The 27,952-nt window shown below is 43.8% G+C and overlaps 2 protein-coding genes across 4 annotated transcripts; both read right to left on the bottom strand.

Moving 5' to 3' along the window:
• Positions 1-1,117: 1,117 nt before the first annotated feature.
• LOC308661722 (uncharacterized protein) lies at positions 1,118-27,952 on the bottom strand. Of its 2 annotated transcripts, XR_014025010.1 has the most exons (7): positions 27,496-27,952; positions 27,213-27,327; positions 26,963-27,045; positions 26,342-26,468; positions 22,481-24,675; positions 4,955-5,366; positions 1,118-1,476 (listed from the first exon to the last, which is right to left on the bottom strand). XR_014025010.1 is itself a non-coding variant. In XM_081316879.1 (5 exons), the coding sequence occupies exons 1-5, from the start codon at positions 27,907-27,909 to the stop codon at positions 22,706-22,708; spliced, it is 2,709 nt and encodes a 902-aa protein (XP_081173005.1). In that variant the 5' UTR covers positions 27,910-27,952; the 3' UTR covers positions 22,372-22,705. The 2 variants fall into 2 exon arrangements, 1 of the variants encoding a protein (XP_081173005.1); XM_081316879.1 differs by lacking the exons at positions 1,118-1,476; positions 4,955-5,366 and having other exon boundaries at positions 22,372-24,675.
• Positions 5,422-12,182, bottom strand: LOC308661726 (zinc finger protein 197-like). 2 transcript variants are annotated; one of them, XM_081316887.1, is made up of 6 exons: positions 12,040-12,182; positions 10,419-11,006; positions 10,136-10,250; positions 9,886-9,968; positions 9,264-9,390; positions 5,422-7,593 (listed from the first exon to the last, which is right to left on the bottom strand). In XM_081316887.1, the coding sequence occupies exons 2-6, from the start codon at positions 10,830-10,832 to the stop codon at positions 5,888-5,890; spliced, it is 2,445 nt and encodes an 814-aa protein (XP_081173013.1). In that variant the 5' UTR covers positions 10,833-11,006; positions 12,040-12,182; the 3' UTR covers positions 5,422-5,887. The 2 variants fall into 2 exon arrangements, with proteins under 2 accessions (XP_081173013.1, XP_081173014.1); XM_081316888.1 differs by lacking the exon at positions 5,422-7,593 and adding an exon at positions 8,431-8,573.

Raw genomic sequence — 27,952 nt, 5'->3', positions numbered from 1 at the left:
GTGGAATGGTCAGAACATCATAGTTGTGACACATGTACATTGGATGGAGACCTATGTTGTAAAGTTTTATAACTGCATGTTTTCCAATATTTGTAGGATACTCCAGTTCCAGTGGTGATCTTTACAACGCGTTTGTCCTCAACAATGTGATTGACTGCTCTATACAAAGGAAGAGACAGCAATAGTGAGTGCAAAAATTGCAAGTGGTTTAGATCCCAGGAATGCTGCACTGTAACTAAGAGGCAACAATAAACAATTTGGAAAACCAGCTTTATGCTGATCAATATATGATGGAATTAAACCATGCCTAAGAATAATTGAACATTTAGCAATTGGTTTGACCCTGATCAGGAAATAAGAGGAAGAGATTTTGTTGCCCAAAAAAGCCTGAGATCATGTCTGGTGTGCAGTGCTCATTAAAAAAATATATCAAGGATGGATATAATAAAATAATTATTTCTGGCCAGAAAGCCGGTGCCCAGGAAGCAGATCAAGCATCCAGTTTTTAAATCAACGGGCTTGTATTCTTACAACAAGATACAAAGTTAAAAAAAAGTCTTCAATTGCACCACCATCAGCCAGTATACAATAAAGTGAAAAGAATTTGAATGGAAGGGTAAACTAATTATGTGAAGATACAAAAACAAAAAGGCATCTGGATATTCCAATTCTATTAACTTCAATTGCATAATCAGACATTTATTTCGCTCTCTAATGCACACTGTTAACCCTTTATACATGGCATGAAAGTTGCACCTGCACATTCTCTTCCTTTTGCACACATTTCTACTAGACATGTGTTTAAAGTTAATTATAATATTGGCTCTACACTTCTGGGTGATATATTTAAAGTTTTGATGAATTTAGTTGTCTACTGCGCAGTTGCCAGAAAACCCTTTTTCCCTGAGCTTCCCTCATCATTATGCACTCTCGTCTTTTAGCAGTAGCAATTGCATTTACCCTTATATATTGTCCCATAGCACTTTACAGCACTGACCGAGCAATTTGCAATGTAGGCATGATTTTCCCCAACAATCTGGGTCCTCAGTTTACTGACCTTGGAAGGATGGAAGGCTGAGTCAGCCTAGTTAGGATTAACCACTGGCCGCCAGGGCTTCTTCGAGACTTTTGACTCTTACAATAGAGTCAAATGTCTCATAGCACTTCTTGGAGAGATAGGAAGTAGTCTTAATTGTTTGTATACTCTTAATTAACCAAAATTTTATTCTCCCTTTCTAACATGTGGAACACACAAAGACATAATATCAGGAAAACAGAATAAACAACGGATGGTAACTTCGACAATAAAAAGCAGCATCATTAGCATGGATGCTTATTTGAGCTAAAGAGGGAAGCGGTGGCTCAGTGGGTTAGGACGCTGAGCTTGTCGATCAGAAGGTCAGCAGTTTGGCAGGTCGAATCCCGAGTGCCACGTAACAGAGTGAGTGCCTGTTACTCGTCCCAGCTTCTGCCAACCTAGCAGTTCGAAAGCACATAAAAATGCAAGTAGAAAAATAGGGACCACTACGGTGGGAAGGTAACAGCGTTCCGTGCGCCTATGGCGTCTAGTCATGCCGGCCACATGACCACGGAGACGTCCTTGGACAAGCGCTGCCTCTTCGGCTTTGAAACGGAGATGAGCACCGGCCCCTAGAGTTGGAAATGACTAGCACGCATGTGTGGGGGAACCTTTACCTTATTTGAGCTAAACAAAATTAGGTGGGTGACCAAGATTTAAGACAAGACAAATATAACGCCTGACTGATCTTGCTATTAGAGATTACACCTCTATGTTTTCCAAGGTTGATTCCAATCAGTTGGTAATTATCAATTAAATTCAAACAATATTCTCTTAAAATCTTCATAGCCATAATTGTGCCTTAAAAAGTTATCCATTGTTCTATTTTCTAAAATTGCATCTCTAATTTTACAACATGCTAAGAGCATCCAGTATCTGAGATATATAATTTAATGCTTTAGTTGGCACATCAGTCATGACATTAATATTGTTGGCACTGTGAGCTGCTTAAATCTGGAACTCCCACCATTGATACTGCCAAAGATACATATTCAGCCTTTTCCCAAGTAATTTTTGACTTCTGAGTTGCAAGACTCATCCATAGACATAAAAAAGCTTTGTATGATGCAAAATAGAATAGAATTGTTTACCTGACTGGTGTCTTGCAAGACTAGTGAATCTAATCTGGGTTCGTAGGCATTCTTGTTATATATCCTATTACTTTGCACTAGCATGTCTAATAGGTCTTTTCGATAATTGTTTCCAGAAGAGAGTAAGGCTTACATCCTATTCCTTCAGACATATTTTGTCTCCCAAGAGGTCAAAAGTGGGGAGGATTATGAGAAAATCAGTTTTCAGGTAAATAGGACTATTTAATAAACAAGTTGAAACATAAGGAATATGGAACATGCCTTAGTTAACAAATCTCAGAATATTAATTGCAAACCCTGCAAAAGATGTAAATATTTCTTTTTTTCCTAAGACTTGTTCTTTGTAGACCTCAGGTCAAGAAGTAACCTGAGATCTATTACATTATTTATTTATTTGGAAAATTTATATTGCCACCTGCTTGCTCATGGAGACTCAGGTGGCTTAAAGGAAATGGAAACACAGTATAAAAGAAATAAAAATAATAAAACAATAATCCCCACCCTGGCAACAACACACACTCATACCAGCCATTTAATGTGCACTATCCCGTCTTCATGGCCTTATTACTTACGAATATGTATGCATGCATTTTCTTTCATTTTCATTACATTCCCCTATTTTTGTAAAATGTATAAATATCAGCATCTCTTGTTTGCCCGGGGGTTCCTCGCTACTCATTTGGTGGGTCTTAACAGTACATACTATCCACTAAATATTGCAGCGAACCTTGATTATTTGCATTTTGAGTCCACAGAGGTTTCCATAATGACCCAAGAGCTTTCTTTTAACTACAGTTCAAGCCTGAAAAATGTGACTGTAAAATTAAGAAGTTAGGCTCCAGTACCCATCACTTGCAATGTTCTTCAAGGAAATTGCACTGGTCACTGAGTTGGCAGTTACTCTATTTAAAGTAATTCTTCCAAAATTCATCACAATCACTTTAGTTTTCACCACCCTGAATATCATCTACACGGGCTTGGCCAGTTCAAGGCCTATCAGAAAATGAATAGCCATTGCATTTCTTTCCAGGGGTTTCTGAATATTAAGTAGTTGATCAAAGTAGTGTCTCTTCCGTATCCAACTATGGACTGTTGTCATATTTTCAGAAAAGGAATTGGTCCGTAAATTTGATGTGGCCATGTATTACATATCTATGTGTTCAAATCTGTATGTGTGCATATGTACCATTGTCAAAAGCCATACTCCAAATAAGACAGGCCCACAGCAAAAAAGGTAAATAAAATTTAATATACCGTATTTTCCGGCGTATAAGACGACTTTTTAACCCATGAAAATCACCTCAAAAGTTGGGGGGTCGTCTTATACGCCCAGTCGTCTTATATGCCGGAAAATCAGCGGGTGGCGTCTGGCGGGAGCCGGCAGGGCAGTCCTGCACACGCGCGCACTCCCCGGCTGCTCCTTAGCAGCTGGGGAGTGCGCGCGTGTGCAGGACTGCCCTGCCGGCTCCCGCCTGACGCTCTTCCCTCTTGAGGCAGCATCGCTCCCCGGCTCCTAAGGAGTCCTCGGGGATGCTGCCTCAAGAGGGAAGAGCGTCGGACGGGAGCCGGTAGGGAAGTCCTGACCACGCGCGCGCACGCAGGACTTCCCTGCCGGCTCCTGTCCGATGCTCTTCCCTCTTGAGGCAGCATCCCCGAGGACTCCTTAGGAGCCGGGGAGCAATGCTGCCTGAAGAGGGAAGAGCGTCGGGCGGGAGCCGGCAGGGCAGTCCTGCACACGCGCACACTCCCCAGGTGCTAAGGAGCAGCCTGGGAGTGCGCGCGTGCGCAGGACTGTCCTGCGGGCTCCCGCCAGACGTCAGCCTGCCCTGCTTCCTCCACAGTGAGAGGGGAGGGCGTGCCTTCCCGGGCTCGCTGATTTTCCGGCATATAAGACGAAAAATCTTATCTCAAAAGTTGGGGGGTCGTCTTATACGCCCAGTCGTCTTATACGCAGGAAAATACGGTACTAAAATGTCATTGCTGTTAAAATAAGGGAGCAAATTAATTTCTATTTACATGCACCATTGTATCTCACATCCAAACATGCCCTTTCCATCTTCAACTGAAACAACAGAGACATGAGAGATTGGGGAAGGGGTAATTTTGCTGGAAATAGAGAAGGAAAAGAACCAAAGGTGTATGATCCAGAAGAACAGTGAATTGAGGAAGGAAAAATGAATTGAGGATGGGAAAGTGAATTGAGGAAGGGAGAAAAGGCCCACTTTAGCCCTTAGAAAAACAGTTAAAATTTCTGCAGGCAAGCAAGGATAAACCACAATGCTCCAAAACCAGATTTAGGATTAGGATTAAGGGCTGGCTAATGCTCATTCACAGCTGTCTCTATAGTCATTTATGCCTCTAGCCCAGTTATATTCAACATCGATGTCTACTCCCAAATACACTGAAAGTCAGCATCCCCAACTCAACTCACAGATACAAGAAGGAAGAAAAGTCACCTTCCGTATGGATAATCTATATATACCATTAAAGGTCTCATCATGACTTTACCTGGGTAAACAGGGATACTCAGTTGAAGCAATGGCTGCCCACCTTACCACAAGGTTACCTTGGGCAGCTTATGGGCTAATTTACAGAATGCATCCATTCTGGGACCAGTGACTCCCAAAGGAATTATAACTGCCTCATTGCTACTGACAGCTGGTGTAGCGCTGGGACAGTTTCCCACCTACTCTCACAATCCCTTGCACCCTCCCATACTCAGCAGCAGCCACTTACCTGCCTGTTGGGAAGAGAAGGGAAAGGGGAGATTTCCAATGCTCCTTACCCGATTCACCCAAGGAAAGTTGATGGGGGAGTCCAGCAGAAAGTTGGCAGTTAACTCCTGTTCCCACAGCTTTTTTGCTCATCATTAGTCAGGTAAGGCAATAGCTTTAGCAATAGCACTTAGACTTATATACCACTTCACCATGCTTCACAGCCCTCTCTAAGCAGTTTAGAGTCAGCATATTGCCCCCAATAATCTGGGTCCTCATTTTACTGACCTTGGAAGGAAGGAAGGCTGAGACATTCTTGAGGTGGCCAGGATCAAACTGTAATGCTGCATTCTAACCACTGCACCTCTACGTTCTGAAATGATGTCCCAATGGGGAATGGATTGTCAAGCGATTTAATAAAAATCTAGGTATTCCTAATACCTAGCTGGAGATTTGGCTGTATATAGTTGATTTATATTGTACCTATGCTGATCAGAAACAGAATCATGCATGTACAGAGCCTTTTCTCAATGTAGCTCCTTTGATCAGAACTCTGAAAGAAGTTCCTCCCATATTATATGCAGGCAGGTGGGTTCTTCTTTGCATGGATCCTTTTATGAAAAGAGAGGGAAGTGTTGTGACTGAAACTCTTTCCACACTCCTGGCACTCATATGGTTTCTCTCCCGTGTGGATCCTCCTATGTGAACTAAGGGAACTGCTTGTATTGAAACTTTTCCCACAGTCCGTGCAATGATATGGCTTCTCACTGGAGTGAATCCTCTTATGTGATATCAGGGAACTGCTTGTATAGAAGCTCTTTTCACACTCTGTGCATTTATACAGCTTCTCTCCTGAGTGGATCTTCTTATGAGAACTAAGATGACTGCTTTTACTAAATTTCTTTCCACAATCCATGCACTGATATGGTTTCATCCCAGTATGGATCCTTTCATTGGAACTAAGGGAAGCACTTTGGCTGAAACTCTTGCCACATTCCGTGCATTTATATGGTTTCTCCCGTGTGGATCCTTTTATGGGAAGTAAGGGAACCAATGGTGGTGAAGCTTTTCCCACAGTCAGTGCATTTGTATGGCTTCTCTCCTGTGTGGATCCTTTCATGACAAATAAGATCACTACTCTTGCGGAAGCTCTTTCCACATGCTGTGCATTTATATGGTTTCTCCCCTGTGTGGATCCTTTTATGGGAAACGAGTTCACTGCTTGTACTAAAGCTCTTTCCACAATCCATGCACTGATATGGTTTCATCCCTGTATGGATCCTTTCATGGGAAGTAAGGGAACCGCTCTGCCTGAAACTCTTCCCACATTCCATGCATTTATATGGTTTTTCACCTGTGTGGATCCTTTGATGACTAGTAAGGTTGCCGCTCCAACTGAAGCTTTTACCACACTCCATGCATTGATACGGCTTCTCGCCTGTGTGGATCCTTTTATGGCAAGTAAGATCACTCCCACTTACAAAGCACTTTCCACAATCTGTGCACTGATATGGTTTCATCCCTGTATGGATCCTTTCATGGGAAGTAAGGGAACTTCTCTGCCTGAAACTCTTCCCGCATTCCATGCATTTATATGGTTTTTCACCTGTGTGGATCCTTTGATGACTAGTAAGGTTACTGCTCCAACTGAAGCTTTTACCACACTCCATGCATTGATACGGCTTCTCGCCTGTGTGGATCCTTTTATGGGAAGTAAGCTCACTCCCACTTATAAAGCACTTTCCACAATCTGTGCATTGATACGGCTTCTCCCCTGTGTGGATCCTTTCATGGGAAGTAAGACCACGTCTCATTGTAAAGCTTTTTCCACACTCCATACATTTAAACGGTTTTTCCCCTGTATGGATCCCTTTATGAGAAATGAGATCACTGCTTTGACTGAATTTTTCCCCACAATCCATGCATTGATATGGTTTTATTCCTGTATGCATCCTTTCATGGGAAGTAAGGGAAGTACTTTGGCTGAAACTCTTCCCGCATTGCATGCACTTATATGGTTTTTCCCCTGTGTGGATCCTTTTATGGGCAGTAAGGGAACCACCTGTGGTGAAGGTCTTTCCACAGTCTGTGCATCTATATGGCTTCTCCCCTTTGTGGATCCTTTTATGAGAAGTAAAACCAATACTCATGCTGAACCTCCTTCCACATTCCATCCTTTTATATTTCTTTCCTGCGTGGGACTTTTTATGCAAAGAAAGATCTTTGCTTGTAGAGAAACTCTTTCTGCACTCTGCACATTTATATGACTTCTCCACTCTCTGAGTTGCTTTATGGGTGTTAAAAGTACTGCTGTCATTAAAGCTTCTCCCACTGTCTGAATATTTATGTGATTTTGGTGTCTCAATCCTTTGATGTAAAGTAAGACATAGACTCAAATTTTTTCCCCCATGTTCCCTGCATTCAACCTGATTCTCTTTAGAGTGGGTCCTGCTACATTCATAGATGAGTGATTTATTGCTGAATACTTTTCCACCCTTTAAACAGCTGCTTTTTTCTTTGTGAGGGTGGATATTGAAGCTGCAATTTTCTCTATACTGAAAAATAGACGATTTTTCCTTCCTATTATTCAACCAGTTTTCTTCAGTCACCTTTGGTTTCCTCCGATTTTGCAATATCCCTTTTCCAGTCTCAGTTCTTTCCAATGAATTTACACCTGGTCCTTTATAATCTTCAGGCTTCTCCATGTCATCTGTTTGGAAGGAGAAAAGAGAAGAGAGACTAAAATTAAACATGAGATATTTAAGACATAAAGTGAAGTGCCATCACATCATATTCTGCTCCTTTTTTATTTCAACACTACTGTACCAAGATTTTTCCTTCTAAGCTACATGCTGATGGGAATATGTCCGGGGCTTTCTTTATTGCATCTCTGATCATTCCTGTTAAGTTATCTCCAGAAAGTTGGACTGCTAGGAGGCATCTGAGGTATGAGGTCCCACAAAGCTACATTATTTTTACCCATTAGGGAAAATAATTTGGTGCCAAGAGGAAACATCTGGAGAGTAGCATCTAGAGTTTTGGAGTGGAATATCATCACTTTATTGGTTAACATTTAATTTCAAGTGGGGAAGAAGACAAGTTGAAATTAAATCAAGAAAAAAATGGAGGTGCTGTTGTTACAAGCAAACTGTACTTAAATGCTGGGATTGAGTGGGTTTGAGATGAGTTGCCATCCCTTGAAAAAAATAGATCTGCACTTCAGGAATGTTCCTTCACCCTCAGCTTGCCTTAAACCTCTTAGCAGGCACACAGATCACTTGCTTTATTCAAAGTTATGTTTGTGAGAAAAATAGAGACTATTAGGATATCTTGTGCTTTATCTCCCTTATTCCTCAAGAGCGGAGAGATTGTTTTTATCTCTACTTAAGCACTTAATATTTTTATGACTGTCTATTTTGTGGTCCCACCTGTTCTTCCTTGCAGGAAAATGGCAATTTTGCAGATATACAGTACCAATGCACCATTGTTGCTACTTTTACGTGGCATTGTTTGCGGTAAGTCTGTGCAATCTTCTTGCAGCAGCTAGTTGTTGTTGTTTTTTTGTAGAGGTAGCATTTGCTGTTTGTTGTTGTTTTCTCAATTCTGCTTTTGTATGCATTTGTTCTGAAAGCTTGGTCTTGTGCAGCCAGAATTAGTCCCTCTGTTTCTTTCTTCAACTACATGCACATTCTACAATTGTGTGCAAAAACATCATTTGAAATTAAATTGCTGCTCAATACTATTTGAATGTACAGCCAAATATTGCACTATTTTGTGCTGAGCAAATGTGCCACTCTTATTAATCACAGAAGAAAAAATGGTGAAAACTAAATGAATTAAGATGCCCAATGGAAATAAGGTCAAGTAACCTGGCAGATGTTCTTGTTAGCTATGGCTTGATTTGTTTGGAGAGTATTGTTGAGAGAGGAATCAATGCACTGACAAAAATGTTAGTGAGCCTCCTTAGAAGATTCCCCTCCCAGTCTAACATCATTGACTAGCAACTATGTTTTCCATTGAGCTATTAATCATTTCACAAAGCTTCAGATGTTTCTACAGACTTCTCTTATTTCTGGACATTTGATTATCCAAATATATGGCAGGGAATCAAATGCCTTCTTGTAACCAATCCAAACTTTCTACTGAAATTTATTTATTTTGATTTATATAGCTGTCTGTATTACATATGTGACTCTGGCCATGATGTACATACGGTCATTTCCATTCTGTCTAGGAAAAGTATAGACCTCTAGTTTATAGACCTCTGAGAAACTAGTAAAAATATACCTTCTCCACATTTTTTAATCGATACGCTGTTTAGCTCTCATCAGAATATACCTTCTCCACCAACTTCAACCCAGAACAAAATGGATCCCTTACCCATGGACTCCACATTCTTAGCATTTTCCAGCATGACCTCTCTGTATAGGGATTTTTGGTCAAAATCCAGCAGAGCCCACTCTTCCTCAGAGAAAAAGACAGTTACATCTTCAAAGGACACAGTGATCTGAAGTACAAAAATACTCCTTGTTAACGTACAATTCCAGAAAATATTTGCAAATTCTTTATTCTAATGGCAAATATTCCACTCATTGGGAGTAACTTAAATTCTTCTTGATCTGCTCCTGAGACAAGATGAGGGTGCAAAATGGATTCCAATAGATGAGGGTGCAAAATGGATTCCAATAATTCCTGCAAGGTTGCTTATCAATCAAATCTTGGGATATTACTATGTGATATTTTAATTAATGTTTTATATTGTCCAGTAGGACATACACAGTCATATTGAACAACTAGAAGACATTGTTGGGAGATGTCCTCAAAAAGAAGCTTGAAATGCTATGAATGTATGGATGTTATCAGAACACTGGGAAGATGCTCTGAATAATTGGTTAGATGCGAGCTATTGAATTGATGCTGGAAAAGACTCAAACTGTTTTGGAGAGAGTTACATGTTCCTTGAATAATTCATGTTGCACTTTGAGAGATGGGACCCTCCTACCTGAGTTGGAAGTACAGCCACTGTTTCTGATCCACCACAACGAGGAGACCTTTTCATTGGTATAATCACCATTGTTGTGTTTTCTAAGAATGAGATAAAAGCAGAGGAGGTACATATTTTAAAAACAGCTAGAGAAAAATTTTGTATACAGGGCTAAGGTAATACAGTAAACAAAACTCATGAACATAAAGACTTTGGGCAGTGCATACTCCTGAGGAGTCCCAATACATTAAAAAGAACCCTTTTTTACCTGATGGTGTCTCCTGAGATGGGTCGTCTTGTCTCAAGACAATTTCTTGAGAGAGATGTGACACATCTGATGCTTTAGAACCATGGGTGGCCACCTCCATCAAATGCCCATGAATCTGAAATAGCAGTGAAGAGAACATTACCGCCCCTGCGCCAGCTTGTTAATATGACCTTGGAAATAAGGGGTGAAGGGGGATAGACTCATTTTCCTATCAAGGATACATTTTATTAAAATCGTCCTGATTATATTTAAGACGTCATTCATATCGTTTTGATCATCTCACCTGCTGCTTTTGCTGTATTTTCTGCTCCACGTGGCTCAGGAGGAAACCTTTAGCTGTCACTTCCTGGGAGCTGATCTCTGCTCCATGCATCCAAACACAGCTCTCCAGTTCAGTGGGTGGGGTGGCCAAGGACTGTTGCAGGATTATCATCTGAGCTTTCATGCAGCCCTCTTGTTTCAGCCACCGATCGTAAAGATGATGGAGCTGGCTGCATATGACTTGGAGTCCCTCAGCTTCCTGGCAACAGAGCTCCCTGAAGGGGCAACACTGGACAACACAATGTATGACTGATTCTTTCAGAATGTTCTGTTTGGTTCTTGCTGCTTGTCCAAACAAATCCAAAGGCTCTTCTGAAGCTACAAAGCAACTTCCATTCATGGGAGCAGAATGGGAAGGAGATCCTCCTTCTGCCATCTTGGAGAATGAGGTGTTTCTTGAATGATTAGGTTCTATGGGAAGTAAAATTCAGCTTCCAGGATAAGATGAAAATGAGTAGAGACCTCTAATCCAGCACGCTGAGAACTTTCTTTCCTTATTAAAGTTGTAATTTACATTCCTAAGTCCACACATTTGATGACTCTGAGTGGCCTGCAAAGAATAAAAGTGAGGCAAAACAAGAAGCAATGGATGGAAACCAATCAAGGAGAGAAGCAACCCAGAACTAAGGAGAAACTTCCTGACAGTTAGAACAATTAATCAGTGGAACAACCTGCCTCCAGAGGTTGTGGCTGCTCCAACACTGGAGGTTTTTAAGAAGAGATTGGACAACCGTTTGTCTGAAATGGTACTTATAGGGGGTCCTGCCAGAGCAGGAGTTTGGACAAGAAGACCTCCAAGGTCCCTTCCAGCTCTGTTATTCTGTCATTCTATTATTCAAACACAGCAGATTACAACTGCTAATGAAAATAATTGCAAAGGAGTGTAAAAAAATCTCAGTCATTAATACTAAACAACTTCCACCAGAGATAGACATCACAAACAGTGTGCAGGTTAGAAATCTTGAAGTTTGTGGGTTTTATTTGTGTGTGTGTGTATTTTGTGCAAATATTTACCCAAGGTGCTATTTTGGAAGGACTCGGATATCTGGGGGAATATCGATATGGGATGCGGATCAGCCTGGCCCCTTGAACTTCTGCTGAAAGGAATATTTCCTTGCCTCCAGGTCCTGGAAAGATCCCAAGCCAGGAAGATCCTGAGATGCTCTCAGCAGACAACAAACCCCGGAGTCCTTAGGAGGGAGCTTGTGCAGAGCTGAATTTTAACCCCGAAGAGGCTCTCCTTGCAGAAATAAGTGTCTCGGGTATCAGGAGAATATTGACATGGGATGCAGATCAGCCTAGCTCTTTGGGCTTCTGCAGAACGAAATACTCTTTGCTTCCAGTCCTGGAAAGAACGTCCAAGATCAGGAAACCCAGATCCTCTAACCTGCAGATGCATCCAGCAGATATCTAGCGCTTTTGACAATCGTACGGAAGACGTGGGAGGGGTTCTCAGCTCCTGCAGAACTCAACCTTTTTACCCAGAAGGGGCTCTCCTTGCAGACATAAGCGTCTTCGCCCCCCCCCCCCTAAAAAAGGGAGCAAATAAGTAATCTCTCTCCAGATCCGGAGACTGAAATCACCTGAGTCTGGCTCGGCGGTTCTCCAGAATCCGCCGCTTCCCTGTGAGGAGCCCGGCAAGGAGGCGCTTCGCAAGCTCGGCAGCCCAGCGGGAAAGGAAGGGCCAGCGAAGGAAGGAAGGATCCGCTTGCAGACTCGGTCCGCTTCCTGCAAAGCGCGCCCTGGGCGTGGGAACGATCACTTCCTGCCCTCTTTTGCAAGCATCGGGCGAGATGCTTCTCCCCGGAGCGAGCAAAAGCCGTTCGTCTGAACCCGGCGGTTGTTTGCGAGGGGCGCCCTCTGGCGGGTCCTACGTGCCAAGCCTGCGGGGCGATGGCCGGGGAAGTGAGGTTTCCCGCCCAGGATGGCCGGAGAGGGAGATGCCGCTAAAGCCTGGCAAGGCGTACTCGCTGTGTGGCTCTTCTACCCCTTTCTACCCTTTTATAACACCTTGGTAAGGCCACACTTGGAATACTGCATCCAGTTTTGGTCACCACGATGTAAAAAAGATGTGGAGACTCTAGAAAGGGTACAGAGAAGAGCAACAAAGATGATCAGGGGATTGGAGGCTAAAACATAAAGAACAGTTTCTGGAATGGGGGATGGCTAGTTTAATGAAAAGAAAGACTAGGGTTGACATGAGAGCAGTGTTCCACAGGTTGCCACAAAGAAGAGGGAGTCAAGCTATTCTCCAAAGCACCTGAAGGCAGGACAAGAAGCAATGGAAACCAATCAAGGAGAGAAGCAACCTAGAACTAAGGAGAAATTTCATGGAATTAATTTAATTTAATCCTCTATGAGGAAGGTGGAATCCTTTAAAAAGGGGCCAATAACTGAACAGTCCTCTTGAGAACCTTCAGAAAGGAACGGTTGGAAGGGGCGGGGCTAAGTCAGAAAAGAGCTGTTGGAAGGGGTGGGGATAAGATTAATATTAATAATAATAATAATAATAATAATAATAATAATAATAATAATAATAATAATAATAATAATAATTAATAATAATAATAATATAAGTTGGAAGGGACCTTGGAGGTCATCTAGTCCAACCCCCTGCTCAGGCAGGAAACCCTATACCATTTCAGGCAAATGGCTGTCCAGTCTCTTCTTAAAAACCTCCAGTGTTGGAGCATTCACCACCTCTGGAGGCAGGTTGTTCCACTGGTTAATTGTTCTAACTGTCAGGAAGTTTCTCCTTAGTTCTAGGTTGCTTCTCTCCTTGACTAGTTTCCATCCGTTGCTTCTTGTCCTGCTTTCAGGTGCTTTGGAGAATAGCTTGACTCCCTCTTCTTTGGGGCAGCCCCTGAGATATTGGAACACTGCTATCATGTCACCCCTCACCCTTCTCTTCATTAAACTACACATACCCAATTCCAGCAACCGTTCCCTATATGTTTTAGCCTCCAGCCCCCTAATCATCTTGGTTGCTCTTCTCTGTACCCTTTGTAGAGTCTCGACATCTTTTTTACATCGTGGTGACCAAAACTGGATGCAGTATTCCAGGTGTGGCCTTACCAAAGCATTGTAAAGTGGTATTAGTACTTCACTTGATCTTGATTCTATCCCTCTGTTAATGCAGCCTAGCACTGTGTTGGCTTTTTTGGCAGCTGCAGAGTTCCTGCCTGTCTGAGGAAGAGCCGAATGACAAAGATGTCCTCCTTCTGTTAAAACAACATTAGTAATATTATAGTAATACAATAAAAAAAATAATAGCAGTGCAGAGATTCTGCCCTAAAGTCCTTTTCCAGGGTAGGACTTGCAATCTACTCTATTGAAGATAATGCTACTAGCAAACTTTGTTCTTGAGGAACAGCCCCTGATCTGAAGTGAGGAAACATGGCAGCTATGACATCTATGAGGAGAAGCTGTGGGAGTCCTGAGGGAAAGAAAAATCCAGAATACTGAAAAGAATCAAATTCCCCAATGGGAATATTTCTCAAAAGACATCCAGTTCTTTAAAAAAAAATACCTCAGGAATTGAAGGTGAGGGGAAATACAGGTAATCTTCACCTTATGACAATTGAGCCCAAAATGTATGTTGTTAAGTGAGACAGGTTAAGTGACTTTTGTCCCATTTTATGACCTTTTCTTGCCACAAATAGTTAAGTAAATCACTGCAGTTGATAAATTAGCAACATTATTATTAAGTGAATCTGGCTTCCCCATTGATTTTGCTTGTCAAAAGGTTGCAAAAGGGGATCACATGACCCTGGGACAGGCAATGATTGTAAATATGAAGCAGTTGCCAAGCATCTGAATTTTGATCACATCATCATGGGGAATGCTACAAAAGTGAAAAATGGCTGTAAGTCACTGTTTTCAGTGCCATTGTAATGTTGAATGGCCACTAAAAGAACTGTTGTAAGTCGAGGACTACCTGTATTGTGCAGGAAGCTCGGGGGGGAACTTTCGAAAAAGCAAATGTAATGACAATAGAAGAAAAAGATTGTAATGGAAACCAGATACAGCTGGAAGTCAAAGGTGAATTCACAGGGCTGGAGGACTACATTTTTAATAATTAAAAAATACATAACCACATAAAAATCAGTAAATTTATTTTTCTTTAATGGATTTCTATGGCCATCTATCTCACATGCGTGACTGCATAGCTAACATTGTGAAAAATAATATATATAAAATAATACACATATACATATTAATATAGGCAGATCCAAACCAATATTAGAGATAAATACTGTTGAGTGGAATTTAAATCTTGGGAGACTGAATACATGCAGTTTTCTTAGCAGGGTTATGGTTAATAATGGACAAGGTGAAAAAACATTTTTCTGTCTATTCTAAATCTCCTATTAAACTTTAATTGGATGATCCCTGGAAGTTTTGCACCTGTCAAAGGAGTGACAGAATCTGGGAGTGGCGTTAAAAGAGGAATCAGCCTAGAATTCCTATAGCCACAAGCGGACTAAGTCCAACCCCCTTGAATTCGCTTGTTCCTTGAATTCGCTTGTACAAGTTGATGCTGTTAGTTGAGAAGATTAATATCCAACTAGTGCTTAGTACCTGTTTGTAGTTAGATAATGGGCAATGGAATTCATGGGTTGGATTTATTCCACTGGGGCTACATAGGAATTCTAGGCTTATTCCTCTTTTAACTCCATCCACAACTTCTGCCACACCTTCTCTACAGTACCTGGGTGATTTATTGTTAGTTTTTGCTTGAGGGTGCCAAACACAAACATAATCAAGCTGCTAATCATTTGGATGGCTGTTTTTGAACTTTCTCCATCTCCTTTATATCATTTTTCAAATGGGGCAATCAGAACTATACACAATTTTCATATACAGTTGCAGCTGTTTTACTTCCATTCTTTTCCTACTGATCCCTAATGGGGGATTATTATTTTTTTGTTATCTGCCACATACTGAGTCAATAGCTTCACTGGGGGCTCCATTATAACCTAATCCTTGCTTAATTACAGTTCAATATTCAGTAATGTGTGTGTCAAATTAAGAAATTATGCCCAAATACATAACACAAACTACATTGTCCACTGAATTGGCTGAACCTGTCTATTTGAAGAGATTCCTCTCAAATTCTTGACACTTTACTTTTCCCTACTTTCAATATTTCAGTATCATCTACAGGCTTGGCCAAAGCATGGCATTTTTTCCCAATGGTTTTGGGATATTAAGTGGTTAAATGAAGTAGAGGGAAGAGCGTCGGACGGGAGCCGGCAGGGAAGTCCTGCACACGTGCGCGCACGCAGGACTTCCCTGCCGGCTCCCGTCCGACGCTCTTCCCTCTTGAGGCAGCATCCCCGAGGACTCCTTAGGAGCCGGGGAGCGATGCTGTCTCAAAAGGGAAGAGCGTCGGGCGGGAGCCGGCAGGGCAGTCCTGCACACGCGCGCACTCCCCAGCTGCTAAGGAGCAGCCTGGGAGTGCGCGTGTGCGCAGGACTGTCCTGCGGGCTCCTGCCAGACGTCTGCCTGCCCTGCTTCCTCCACAGTGAGAGGGGAGGGCGTGCCTTCCCGGGCTTGCTGATTTTCCGGCGTATAAGACGAAAAATCTTGAAAATCATCTCAAAAGTTGGGGGGTCGTCTTATACGCCCAGTCGTCTTATACGCCAGAAAATACGGTAATAAAATGTCATTGCTGTTAAAATAAGGGAGCAAATTAATTTCTATTTACATGCACCATTGTATCTCACATCCAAACATGCCCTTTCCATCTTCAACTGAAACAACAGAGACATGAGAGATTGGGGAAGGGGTAATTTTGCTGGAAATAGAGAAGGAAAAGAACCAAAGGTGTATGATCCAGAAGAACAGTGAATTGAGGAAGGAAAAATGAATTGAGGATGGGAAAGTGAATTGAGGAAGGGAGAAAGGGCCCACTTTAGCCCTTAGAAAAACAGTTAAAATTTCTGCAGGCAAGCAAGGATAAACCACAATGCTCCAAAACCAGATTTAGGATTAGGATTAAGGGCTGGCTAATGCTCATTCACAGCTGTCTCTATAGTCATTTATGCCTCTAGCCCAGTTATATTCAACATCGATGTCTGCTCCCAAATACACTGAAAGTCAGCATCCCCAACTCAACTCACAGATACAAGAAGGAAGAAAAGTCACCTTCCGTATGGATAATCTATATATACCATTAAAGGTCTCATCATGACTTTACCTGGGTAAACAGGGATACTCAGTTGAAGCAATGGCTGCCCACCTTACCACAAGGTTACTTTGGGCAGCTTATGGGCTAATTTACAGAATGCATCCATTCTGGGACCAGTGACTCCCAAAGGAATTATAACTGCCTCATTGCTACTGACAGCTGGTGTAGTGCTGGGACAGTTTCCCACCTACTCTCACAATCCCTTGCACCCTCCTGTACTCAGCAGCAGCCACTTACCTGCCTGTTGGGAAGAGAAGGGAAAGGGGAGATTTCCAATGCTCCTTACCCGATTCACCCAAGGAAAGTTGATGGGGGAGTCCAGCAGAAAGTTGGCAGTTAACTCCTGTTCCCACAGCTTTTTTGCTCATCATTAGTCAGGTAAGGCAATAGCTTTAGCAATACCACTTAGACTTATATACCACTTCACCATGCTTCACAGCCCTCTCTAAGCAGTTTAGAGTCAGCATATTGCCCCCAATAATCTGGGTCCTCATTTTACTGACCTTGGAAGGAAGGAAGGCTGAGACATTCTTGAGGTGGCCAGGATCAAACTGAAATGCTGCATTCTAACCACTGCACCTCTACGTTCTGAAATGATGTCCCAATGGGGAATGGATTGTCAAGCGATTTAATAAAAATCTAGGTATTCCTAATACCTAGCTGGAGATTTGGCTGTATATAAGTTTGCCACGCCTCCTGGAAGATGGCCGCTCGCAGCTGATCGCGGAGATCAAAGGGTGCGAGTTTGGCATGGGGCCCTGCAGGGGGCTGTTGTTCCCTAGCCCGGATGGGTGACAGGACCCTCCGAGGCTTCGGTGGAGCCCGTAATGAGCACCAGCAATGACGGCGGGGCAGTGCTAGAGAGGACGGCGAGGCGGCGAGGAGGCAAGGCTCCCGGACTCAAAATAACCCAGCGGAACGGCTCGATCAGGCAGGCGGTCGAATTACAACGGCCGACAGCAACCGGCGGCACCCCACGGCAGCCTGTAAAACGGCCGATGATGGGCGGGCTGCAACGTGCAGTTTACAGCCTTTTCTGGCTCGTTCAGACCGGCAGAAAGCATATATTAGCCAGTAGCTGCCGGTGGCATCTTGCAGCGGCCTCCAAATCAGCTGTTAAGCGGCCTGCTAGGATACGCGGCGTGCGGAAGCCTGCAACGGACCTGCAATGACCTGATCGATCTCCCTTCGACAGACAAACGGTCCGGTCCTGCAGCCACCTGCGGAGGAGCTGTAACGACCTGGGGCTGCCTAGAAAGGTAGTCCGGACGGCGAGGCTCCAGAATTTGTGGCTGCTGCCCCCCATCTGCCCATCTATTAGATCATCGAGCTTCCCCCCCGACGGAGGTCTTTGGGATGATGGCCACCGTCCGTAGGCTTGAGCGCCATTTAAAACCCTCCTGTATCTGGTCTGGAGGGCAGAATTCACCAGGGACCACCTGAAGCTTAATTTGGAGGTGGGATGTGCCGAATGGCCCCCGAGATAGCAGTTATCCCCTCGGGATCATACTTTAAATCTAGATAATCCTTCCTTCATTTTTTCACCGGAGACTGACTACAGCCCCTCGGTCGCGATGACATCTAAGACATGGAGATAGATGAACTACCACCGCTCATCACCGGAGCTACGAAGTTATCCACCAACAGACTTTTCTAGCAACCACCGGACTCTCTCTCCTCCTGCGACCTACCCAGGGCTGGATGGTGGTCCCCTGAGATCCTGATCACTGTGAGAGGGTGACCATGTTTTCAGGAGCCACTACTTCAGCTCTGTGGTCTTGATATGCAGTTGTTCCAACCAACTCGTCCTTTACTCCTATTTCCACCTCTGATGGCTTACACCAGAAATGAGCTACTTGCCCTGAGAGCTTCCCCCCCTCTCAGATGTGGCCATCAAACCTACGCCACCGTTTCCTTAATGACGGGTCCTGGGACCCCGAGAGGTGGCATGGCGCCAAAAAGAGGCTCTTGGGTTTTCTTTTAAAATTTTTTGAAGGGTTAGGGAGGGGGGAGGGTCAGGCCCGGCAGAATGAGGGGAAGATCCTATCGGACCTGTCTCAGTCTAGGTTGGCCAATGGCCGCGGCAATATGAGGGCCGGGGAGAGTCTTGTGACCCAGGGGGATGGGATAGGGATACCGATCCCCACAGTAATTGGGAATGGCAGCAGATGGATGAGCAGAGGGCCATATCGTAATCTGAGATCACGCCCCCGCTATCTTCAAGCTGTGGCGCACTCCGACCCTCTGGCTCTCACCTGCTGTCCTGGGGAAGAGGGAGGGCAGACTCCTGAGCTCAGGCTGATCTATTTTAATGCCAGGTCTGTTGTGAATAAAGCTCCCCTCATCCATGACTTGATCGAGGAGGAAGACGCAGACCTGGCGTGCATCACGGAAACCTGGTTGGGCCCAGAGCGAGGGGTCCCTCTGACTGATTTATCCCCTCCAGGTTTCCATGTGCTACATCAACCTCGAGCTCAGGGTAGGGGAGGTGGCGTGGCGGTCGTTATCAGAGAAACCCTCCATCCGCGGGAGGCCACTGTCCCTCAGATAGACGGATGTGAATCCCTCCTCTTAAGATGGGGTCCTGGTGGTCGGTTTGGGCTACTTCTGGTATACCTCTCTCCAAGCTGCACAGCAACGGTTCTACCCAAGCTACCTGACGCCATCTCAGGATTGGCGGTCGAATTTCCAAAACTTATGGTACTGGGAGACTTTAATCTACCTTCCCTGGGCAGTGCATCAGAAGTGGCCCGAGAGTTCATGGCCTCCATGACGGCCATGGACCTGACTCAAATTACTCAGGACCCAACTCACGAGGGAGGAAACATGCCTGATCTTATTTTTGTCTCTGGGCAATGGCTAAATGGACTGGGTGGGGTTACTCCAACATCACAACCCCTTTCATGGACAGACCATTACCTCCTGCGGTTGGGCCTCTGTCACATCACCCCCCGCTGTCAGGAGGCGGAACCGACCAGGTGGTTCCGCCCCAGGCGCCTGATGGACCCAGATAAATTCCAGATGGCGCTTGGACCGATTCCCACCTCCCTCTCCCACAACCCAGTTGAGTCCTTAGTTAATGCCTGGCAACAGGCTGCTTCGGAGGCTCTCGACCGCGTTGTCCCTTTGCGGCCTCTGACCCGGCGCAAGTCCCGACTCGCTCCTTGGTTCTCCAAGGACCTGCGGGAGATGAAACGCCAGAGAAGGGGCCTAGAGAGCATTTGGAGATCCAGTCGGTCTGAGTCTGACCGAACACAGTTAAGATCCTTTTCTAGATCTTATCTTGTGGCAATGAGGGTGGCAAAGTGCGCCTACTTCACCACCCTCATTGCGTCCGCAGATAACCGCCCGGCCGCCCTATTTAGAGTGGTCCGCTCCCTTTTAAGTCAAGAGACGGGAGAGGACCCCCTACATGGACGGGCTGAGGAATTTAGTAAATATCTGGTGGACAAAATTGCTCAAATTCGGGCTGGTCTGGACTCTGACTGGGCAGTATCTAACGAGAGGAAAACAATGAAGTTGGCCGAGTACATTTGGGAAGAGTTCGATCCTGTGACTCCAGATGAAGTGGACAAGATCATGGGGAAACTAAGTGCCGCCACATGTTTGTTGGACCCGTGTCCCTCCTGGCTAGTCTATGCATCTCGGGAGGTTACACGAGGCTGGCTCCTAGCAGTTATCAATGCCTCACTGAGTGAGGAGTACTTCCCTGCCGCCTTGAAAGAGGCGGTGGTAAGGCCCCTCCTCAAGAAACCGGCATTGGACCCAGCTGTTTTAAACAACTTCCGTCCTGTCTCCAACCTTCGCTTCCTTGCGAAGATCGTTGAGAGCGTGGTGGCACGACAGCTCCCTTTGAACCTGGAGGAAGCTGAATATCTAGATCCGTACCAATCGGGTTTCAGACCCGGGCACAGCACTGAGATGGCATTGGTCGCACTGGTGAATGATCTCTGGCGGGCCCGAGATAGAGGTTATTCCTCTATCCTGGTCCTATTAGATCTATCAGCGGCTTTTGATACCATCGACCATGGTATCTTACTGCGTCATCTTGAGGGGCTGGGAGTGGGAGGCACCGTTCTGCGGTGGTTCTCCTCCTACCTCTCGGACCGTTCGCAGACGGTGTTGGCAGGAGGGCAGAGGTCAAGCCCTAGGCCTCTTAGTTGTGGAGTGCCTCAGGGTTCGGTGCTCTCGCCCCTCCTGTTCAACATCTATATGAAGCCGCTGGGAGAGATCATCCGTAGCTTCGGGGTGAAATATCATCAATATGCTGATGATACCCAGCTATTCATCTCCACCCCGAACCTGTTCTGAACCAGCCCTCTTCTCACAACCCCTAATTAAAAGAAGAGTCTGGAAAGCGTCCAAGGCTAAAAGGCTTCTGCCAAGATTTAATTACGCAGTTAACAAAAACACAAGAGCTTGTCTTCTCAAGCGGAAAAGTTGCTTTCAGCAACCAGCCCCTCCCCAAACACTTCTTTTATAGAGAGCTCAGGGCGTGGTCTCCCTGTGCCTCCTCCCGAGGAGTCCCATAGTCTTTCTTTGTTTGTCCCTGCTCGTCTGCCTCCTGCGTCGGGCGTCCTTGAACAGGGCCAGCTGTGGGTCATCATCCTCCGCACTCTCGGGCTCACACAGCTGAGAAGAGGTCCCCGGCTGAGGACTCTGCAAAGCCTCCAAATCATCATCATCAGCCGGTTCGTTTCCCTCCTCCCCCACATCTGAGTCCTCCGATACATCGGAGCCGGCTGTCGGACCCACAGGCTGGCCCTGAGTCACAACAGAACCAACCCAGTGATGCCCTCGATGTGATGTCCCGTTGCCTGAAAGCGGTACAGATTTGGATGGGAGAAAACAGGCTTCGACTCAACCCGGCCAAGACTGAGTGGCTGTACATAGCGTCATCTCGTTTAGTCCAAGAGGTTCCATCTCTGACTATAGGAGGAGAGATGTTACCTCCCATTGATAGAGCACGCAATCTGGGCGTCCTCCTAGATTCACGACTGTTTTGAAGATCATATTGGAGTCGTGGCTAGGGGGGCATTTGCACAGATTCGTCTTATATACCAATTGCGCCCCTTTTTGGACCGAGATGCCCTACGTACAGTCACCCACGCACTCGTTACCTCCCGTATTGATTAATGCTCTCTACATGGGGCTGCCCTTGAAGACCACCCGGAGGCTTCAGCTGGTGCAGAATGCAGCTGCACGGGTTGTGATGGGAGCACCCCGATACTCCCATATTACACCCCTCCTACGTGAGCTGCATTGGCTACCAGTTGCCCTCCGGGTGAGATTTAAGGTGCTGGTACTTACCTTTAAAGCCCTACATGGCTTAGGTCCGGGATACTTGCAGGACCATCTGCTGCCGGGAACAAATTCCCATTGTCCAGTACGCTCACACAGAGAAGGCCTCCTCAGGGTACCGTCAGCTAGGCAATGTCGGCTGGTGACCCCCAGGGGGAGGGCCTTCTCTGTGGGAGCGCCAGCCCTATGGAATCAGCTCCCCCCTGAGCTTCGGATGGCCCAAAACCTCCAATCCTTTCGCCGCGGCCTCAAAACACTCCTGTTCCACCAGGCTGACCTGGACTGACAGGCATTTTAATTAATTTATATTTTGAATTTTGAATTTATTTTTTAATTCTTTAATTTTAATTTATTGCACAGATGATTTCAATTTTATTTTTATCTTGATTTCTGTACTTACTATATGTTTTGTTGTTAGCCGCCCTGAGTCCTTCGGGAGATAGGGCGGGATATAAATCCCATCAATAAATAAATAAATAAATAAATAAATAAATAAATAAATAAATAAATATAGTTGATTTATATTGTACCTATTACACAGACAAGATATTGGCCTTCCTCTTTTAATAACTTGAAGCTCTTCCAAAGTTTCCTATAATCTCTCCATCCATTCTACTTCTTCTTTTCTCCTTCTTTCACTCTAATCCATTCCCTTTTAATTATGGCATGCTGATCAGAAACAGAATCATGCATGTACAGAGCCTTTTCTCAATGTAGCTCCTTTTATCAGAACTCTGAAAGAAGTTCCTCCCATATTATATGCAGGCAGGTGGGTTCTTCTTTGCATGGATCCTTTTATGAAAAGAGAGGGAAGTGTTGTGACTGAAACTCTTTCCACACTCCTGGCACTCATATGGTTTCTCTCCCGTGTGGATCCTCCTATGTGAACTAAGGGAACTGCTTGTATTGAAACTTTTCCCACAGTCCGTGCAATGATATGGCTTCTCACTGGAGTGAATCCTCTTATGTGATATCAGGGAACTGCTTGTATAGAAGCTCTTTTCACACTCTGTGCATTTATACAGCTTCTCTCCTGAGTGGATCTTCTTATGAGAACTAAGATGACTGCTTTTACTAAATTTCTTTCCACAATCCATGCACTGATATGGTTTCATCCCAGTATGGATCCTTTCATGGGAACTAAGGGAAGCACTTTGGCTGAAACTCTTGCCACATTCCGTGCATTTATATGGTTTCTCCCCTGTGTGGATCCTTTTATGGGCAGTAAGGGAACCACTGGTGGTGAAGCTTTTCCCACAGTCAGTGCATTTGTATGGCTTCTCCCCTGTGTGGATCCTTTTATGGCAGGAAAGATTTCTGTGTTGGCTAAAGCACTTTCCACACACTGTACATCTATATGGCTTCTCTCCTGTGTGGATCCTTTCATGAGAAATAAGATCAGTACTCTTGCGGAAGCTCTTTCCACATGCTGTGCATTTATATGGTTTTTCCCCTGTGTGGATCCTTTTATGGGAAACGAGTTCACTGCTTGTACTGAAGCTCTTTCCACAATCCATGCACTGATATGGTTTCATCCCTGTATGGATCCTTTCATGGGAAGTAAGGGAAGTGCTCTGGCTGAAACTCTTCCCGCATTCCATGCATTTATATGGTTTTTCACCTGTGTGGATCCTTTGATGACTAGTAAGGTTATTGCTCCAACTGAAGCTTTTACCACACTCCATGCAGTGATACGGCTTCTCGCCTGTGTGGATCCTTTTATGGGAAGTAAGATCACTCCCACTTATAAAGCACTTTCCACAATCTGTGCATTGATACGGCTTCTCCCCTGTGTGGATCCTTTCATGGGAAGTAAGACCACGTCTCATTGTAAAGCTTTTTCCACACTCCATACATTTAAACGGTTTTTCCCCTGTATGGATCCCTTTATGAGAAATGAGATCACTGCTTTGACTGAATTTTTCCCCACAATCCATGCATTGATATGGTTTTATTCCTGTATGCATCCTTTCATGGGAAGTAAGGGAAGTACTTTGGCTGAAACTCTTCCTGCATTGCATGCACTTATATGGTTTTTCCCCTGTGTGGATCCTTTTATGGGCAGTAAGGGAACCACCTGTGGTGAAGGTCTTTCCACAGTCTGTGCATCTATATGGCTTCTCCCCTTTGTGGATCCTTTTATGAGAAGTAAAACCAATACTCATACTGAACCTCCTTCCACATTCCATCCTTTTATATTTCTTTCCTGCGTGGGACTTTTTATGCAAAGAAAGATCTTTGCTTGTAGAGAAACTCTTTCTGCACTCTGCACATTTATATGACTTCTCCACTCTCTGAGTTGCTTTATGGGTGTTAAAAGTACTGCTGTCATTAAAGCTTCTCCCACTGTCTGAATATTTATGTGATTTTGGTGTCTCAATCCTTTGATGTAAAGTAAGACATAGACTCAAATTTTTTTCCCCATGTTCCCTGCATTCAACCTGATTCTCTTTAGAGTGGGTCCTGCTACATTCATAGATGAGTGATTTATTGCTGAATACTTTTCCACCCTTTAAACAGCTTCTTTTTTCTTTGTGAGGGTGGATATTGCATCTGCAATTTTCTCTATACTGAAAAATAGACGATTTTTCCTTCCTATTATTCAACCAGTTTTCTTCAGTCACCTTTGGTTTCCTCCGATTTTGCAATATCCCTTTTCCAGTCTCAGTTCTTTCCAATGAATTTACACCTGGTCCTTTATAATCTTCAGGCTCCTCCATGTCATCTGTTTGGAAGGAGAAAAGAGAAGAGAGACTAAAATTAAACATGAGATATTTAAGACATAAAGTGAAGTGCCATCACATCATATTCTGCTCCTTTTTTATTTCAACACTACTGTACCAAGATTTTTCCTTCTAAGCTACATGGTGATGGGAATATGTCCGGGGCTTTCTTTATTGCATCTCTGATCATTCCTGTTAAGTTATCTCCAGAAAGTTGGACTGCTAGGAGGCATCTGAGGTATGAGGTCCCACAAAGCTACATTATTTTTACCCATTAGGGAAAATAATTTGGTGCCAAGAGGAAACATCTGGAGAGTAGCATCTAGAGTTCTGGAGTGGAATATCATCACTTTATTGGTTAACATTTAATTTCAAGTGGGGAAGAAGACAAGTTGAAATTAAATCAAGAAAAAATGGAGGTGCTGTTGTTACAAGCAAACTGTACTTAAATGCTGGGATTGAGTGGGTTTGAGATGAGTTGCCATCCCTTGAAAAAAATAGATCTGCACTTCAGGAATGTTCCTTCACCCTCAGCTTGCCTTAAACCTCTTAGCAGGCACACAGATCACTTGCTTTATTCAAAGTTATGTCTGTGAGAAAAATGGAGACTATTAGGATATCTTGTGCTTTATCTCCCTTATTCCTCAAGAGCGGAGAGATTGTTTTTATCTCTACTTAAGCACTTAATATTTTTATGACTGTCTATTTTGTGGTCCCACCTGTTCTTCCTTGCAGGAAAATGGCAATTTTGCAGATATACAGTACCAATGCACCATTGTTGCTACTTTTACGTGGCATTGTTTGCGGTAAGTCTGTGCAATCTTCTTGCAGCAGCTAGTTGTGTTTTTTTTGTAGAGGTAGCATTTGCTGTTTGTTGTTGTTTTCTCAATTCTGCTTTTGTATGCATTTGTTCTGAAAGCTTGGTCTTGTGCAGCCAGAATTAGTCCCTCTGCTTCTTTCTTCAACTACATGCACATTCTACAATTGTGTGCAAAAACATCATTTGAAATGAAATTGCTGCTCAATACTATTTGAATGTACAGCCAAATATTGCACTATTTTGTGCTGAGCAAATGTGCCACTCTTATTAATCACAGAAGAAAAAATGGTGAAAACTAAATGAATTAAGATGCCCAATGGAAATAAGGTCAAGTAACCTGGCAGATGTTCTTGTTAGCTATGGCTTGATTTGTTTGGAGAGTATAGTTGAGAGAGGAATCAATGCACTGACAAAAATGTTAGTGAGCCTCCTTAGAAGATTCCCCTCCCAGTCTAACATCATTGACTAGCAACTATGTTTTCCATTGAGCTATTAATCATTTCACAAAGCTTCAGATGTTTCTACAGACTTCTCTTATTTCTGGACATTTGATTATCCAAATATATGGCAGGGAATCAAATGCCTTCTTGTAACCAATCCAAACTTTCTACTGAAATTTATTTATTTTGATTTATATAGCTGTCTGTATTACATATGTGACTCTGGCCATGATGTACATACGGTCATTTCCATTCTGTCTAGGAAAAGTATAGACCTCTAGTTTATAGACCTCTGAGAAACTAGTAAAAATATACCTTCTCCACATTTTTTAATCGATACACTGTTTAGCTCTCATCAGAATATACCTTCTCCACCAATTTCAACCCAGAACAAAATGGATCCCTTACCCATGGACTCCACATTCTTAGCATTTTCCAGCATGACCTCTCTGTATAGGGATTTTTGGTCAAAATCCAGCAGAGCCCACTCTTCCTCAGAGAAAAAGACAGTTACATCTTCAAAGGACACAGTGATCTGAAGTACAAAAATACTCCTTGTTAACGTACAATTCCAGAAAATATTTGCAAATTCTTTATTCTAATGGCAAATATTCCACTCATTGGGAGCAACTTAAATTCTTCTTGATCTGCTCCTGAGACAAGATGAGGGTGCAAAATGGATTCCAATAGATGAGGGTGCAAAATGGATTCCAATAATTCCTGCAAGGTTGCTTATCAATCAAATCTTGGGATATTACTATGTGATATTTTAATTAATGTTTTATATTGTCCAGTAGGACATACACAGTCTTATATTGAACAACTAGAAGACGTTGGGAGATGTCCTCAAAAAGAAGCTTGAAATGCTATGAATGTATGGATGTTATCAGAACACTGGGAAGATGCTCTGAATAATTGGTTAGATGCGAGCTATTGAATTGATGCTGGAAAAGACTCAAACTGTTTTGGAGAGAGTTACGTGTTCCTTGAATAATTCATGTTGCACTTTGAGAGATGGGACCCTCCTACCTGAGTTGGAAGTACAGCCACTGTTTCTGATCCACCACAACGAGGAGACCTTTTCATTGGTATAATCACCATTGTTGTGTTTTCTAAGAATGAGATAAAAGCAGAGGAGGTACATATTTTAAAAACAGCTAGAGAAAAATTTTGTATACAGGGCTAAGGTAATACAGTAAACAAAACTCATGAACATAAAGACTTTGGGCAGTGCATACTCTTGAGGAGTCCCAATACATTAAAAAGAACCCTTTTTTACCTGATGGTGTCTCCTGAGATGGGTCGTCTTGTCTCAAGACAATTTCTTGAGAGAGATGTGACACATCTGATGCTTTAGAACCATGGGTGGCCACCTCCATCAAATGCCCATGAATCTGAAAAAGCAGTGAAGAGAACATTACCGCCCCTGCGCCAGCTTGTTAATATGACCTTGGAAATAAGGGGTGAAGGGGGATGGACTCATTTACCTATCAAGGATACATTTTATTAAAATCGTCCTGATTATATTTAAGACTTCATTCATATTGTTTTGATCATCTCACCTGCTGCTTTTGCTGTATTTTCTGCTCCACGTGGCTCAGGAGGAAACCTTTGGCTGTCACTTCCTGGGAGCTGATCTCTGCTCCATGCATCCAAACACAGCTCTCCAGTTCAGTGGGTGGGGTGGCCAAGGACTGTTGCAGGATTATCATCTGAGCTTTCATGCAGCCCTCTTGTTTCAGCCACCGATCGTAAAGATGATGGAGCTGGCTGCATATGACTTGGAGTCCCTCAGCTTCCTGGCAACAGAGCTCCCTGAAGGGGCAACACTGGACAACACAATGTATGACTGATTCTTCCAGAATGTTCTGTTTGGTTCTTGCTGCTTGTCCAAACAAATCCAAAGGCTCTTCTGAAGCTCCAAAGCAACTTCCATTCATGGGAGCAGAATGGGAAGGAGATCCTCCTTCTGCCATCTTGGAGAATGAGGTGTTTCTCGAATGATTAGGTTCTATGGGA

Source organism: Vipera berus, assembly GCF_964194415.1.
Source record: "Vipera berus genome assembly, chromosome: 2".
NCBI lineage: Eukaryota > Metazoa > Chordata > Lepidosauria > Squamata > Viperidae > Vipera > Vipera berus.
Note: the sequence above shows the minus strand (reverse complement) of the source record. Positions and strands in the feature narration are given on the sequence as shown.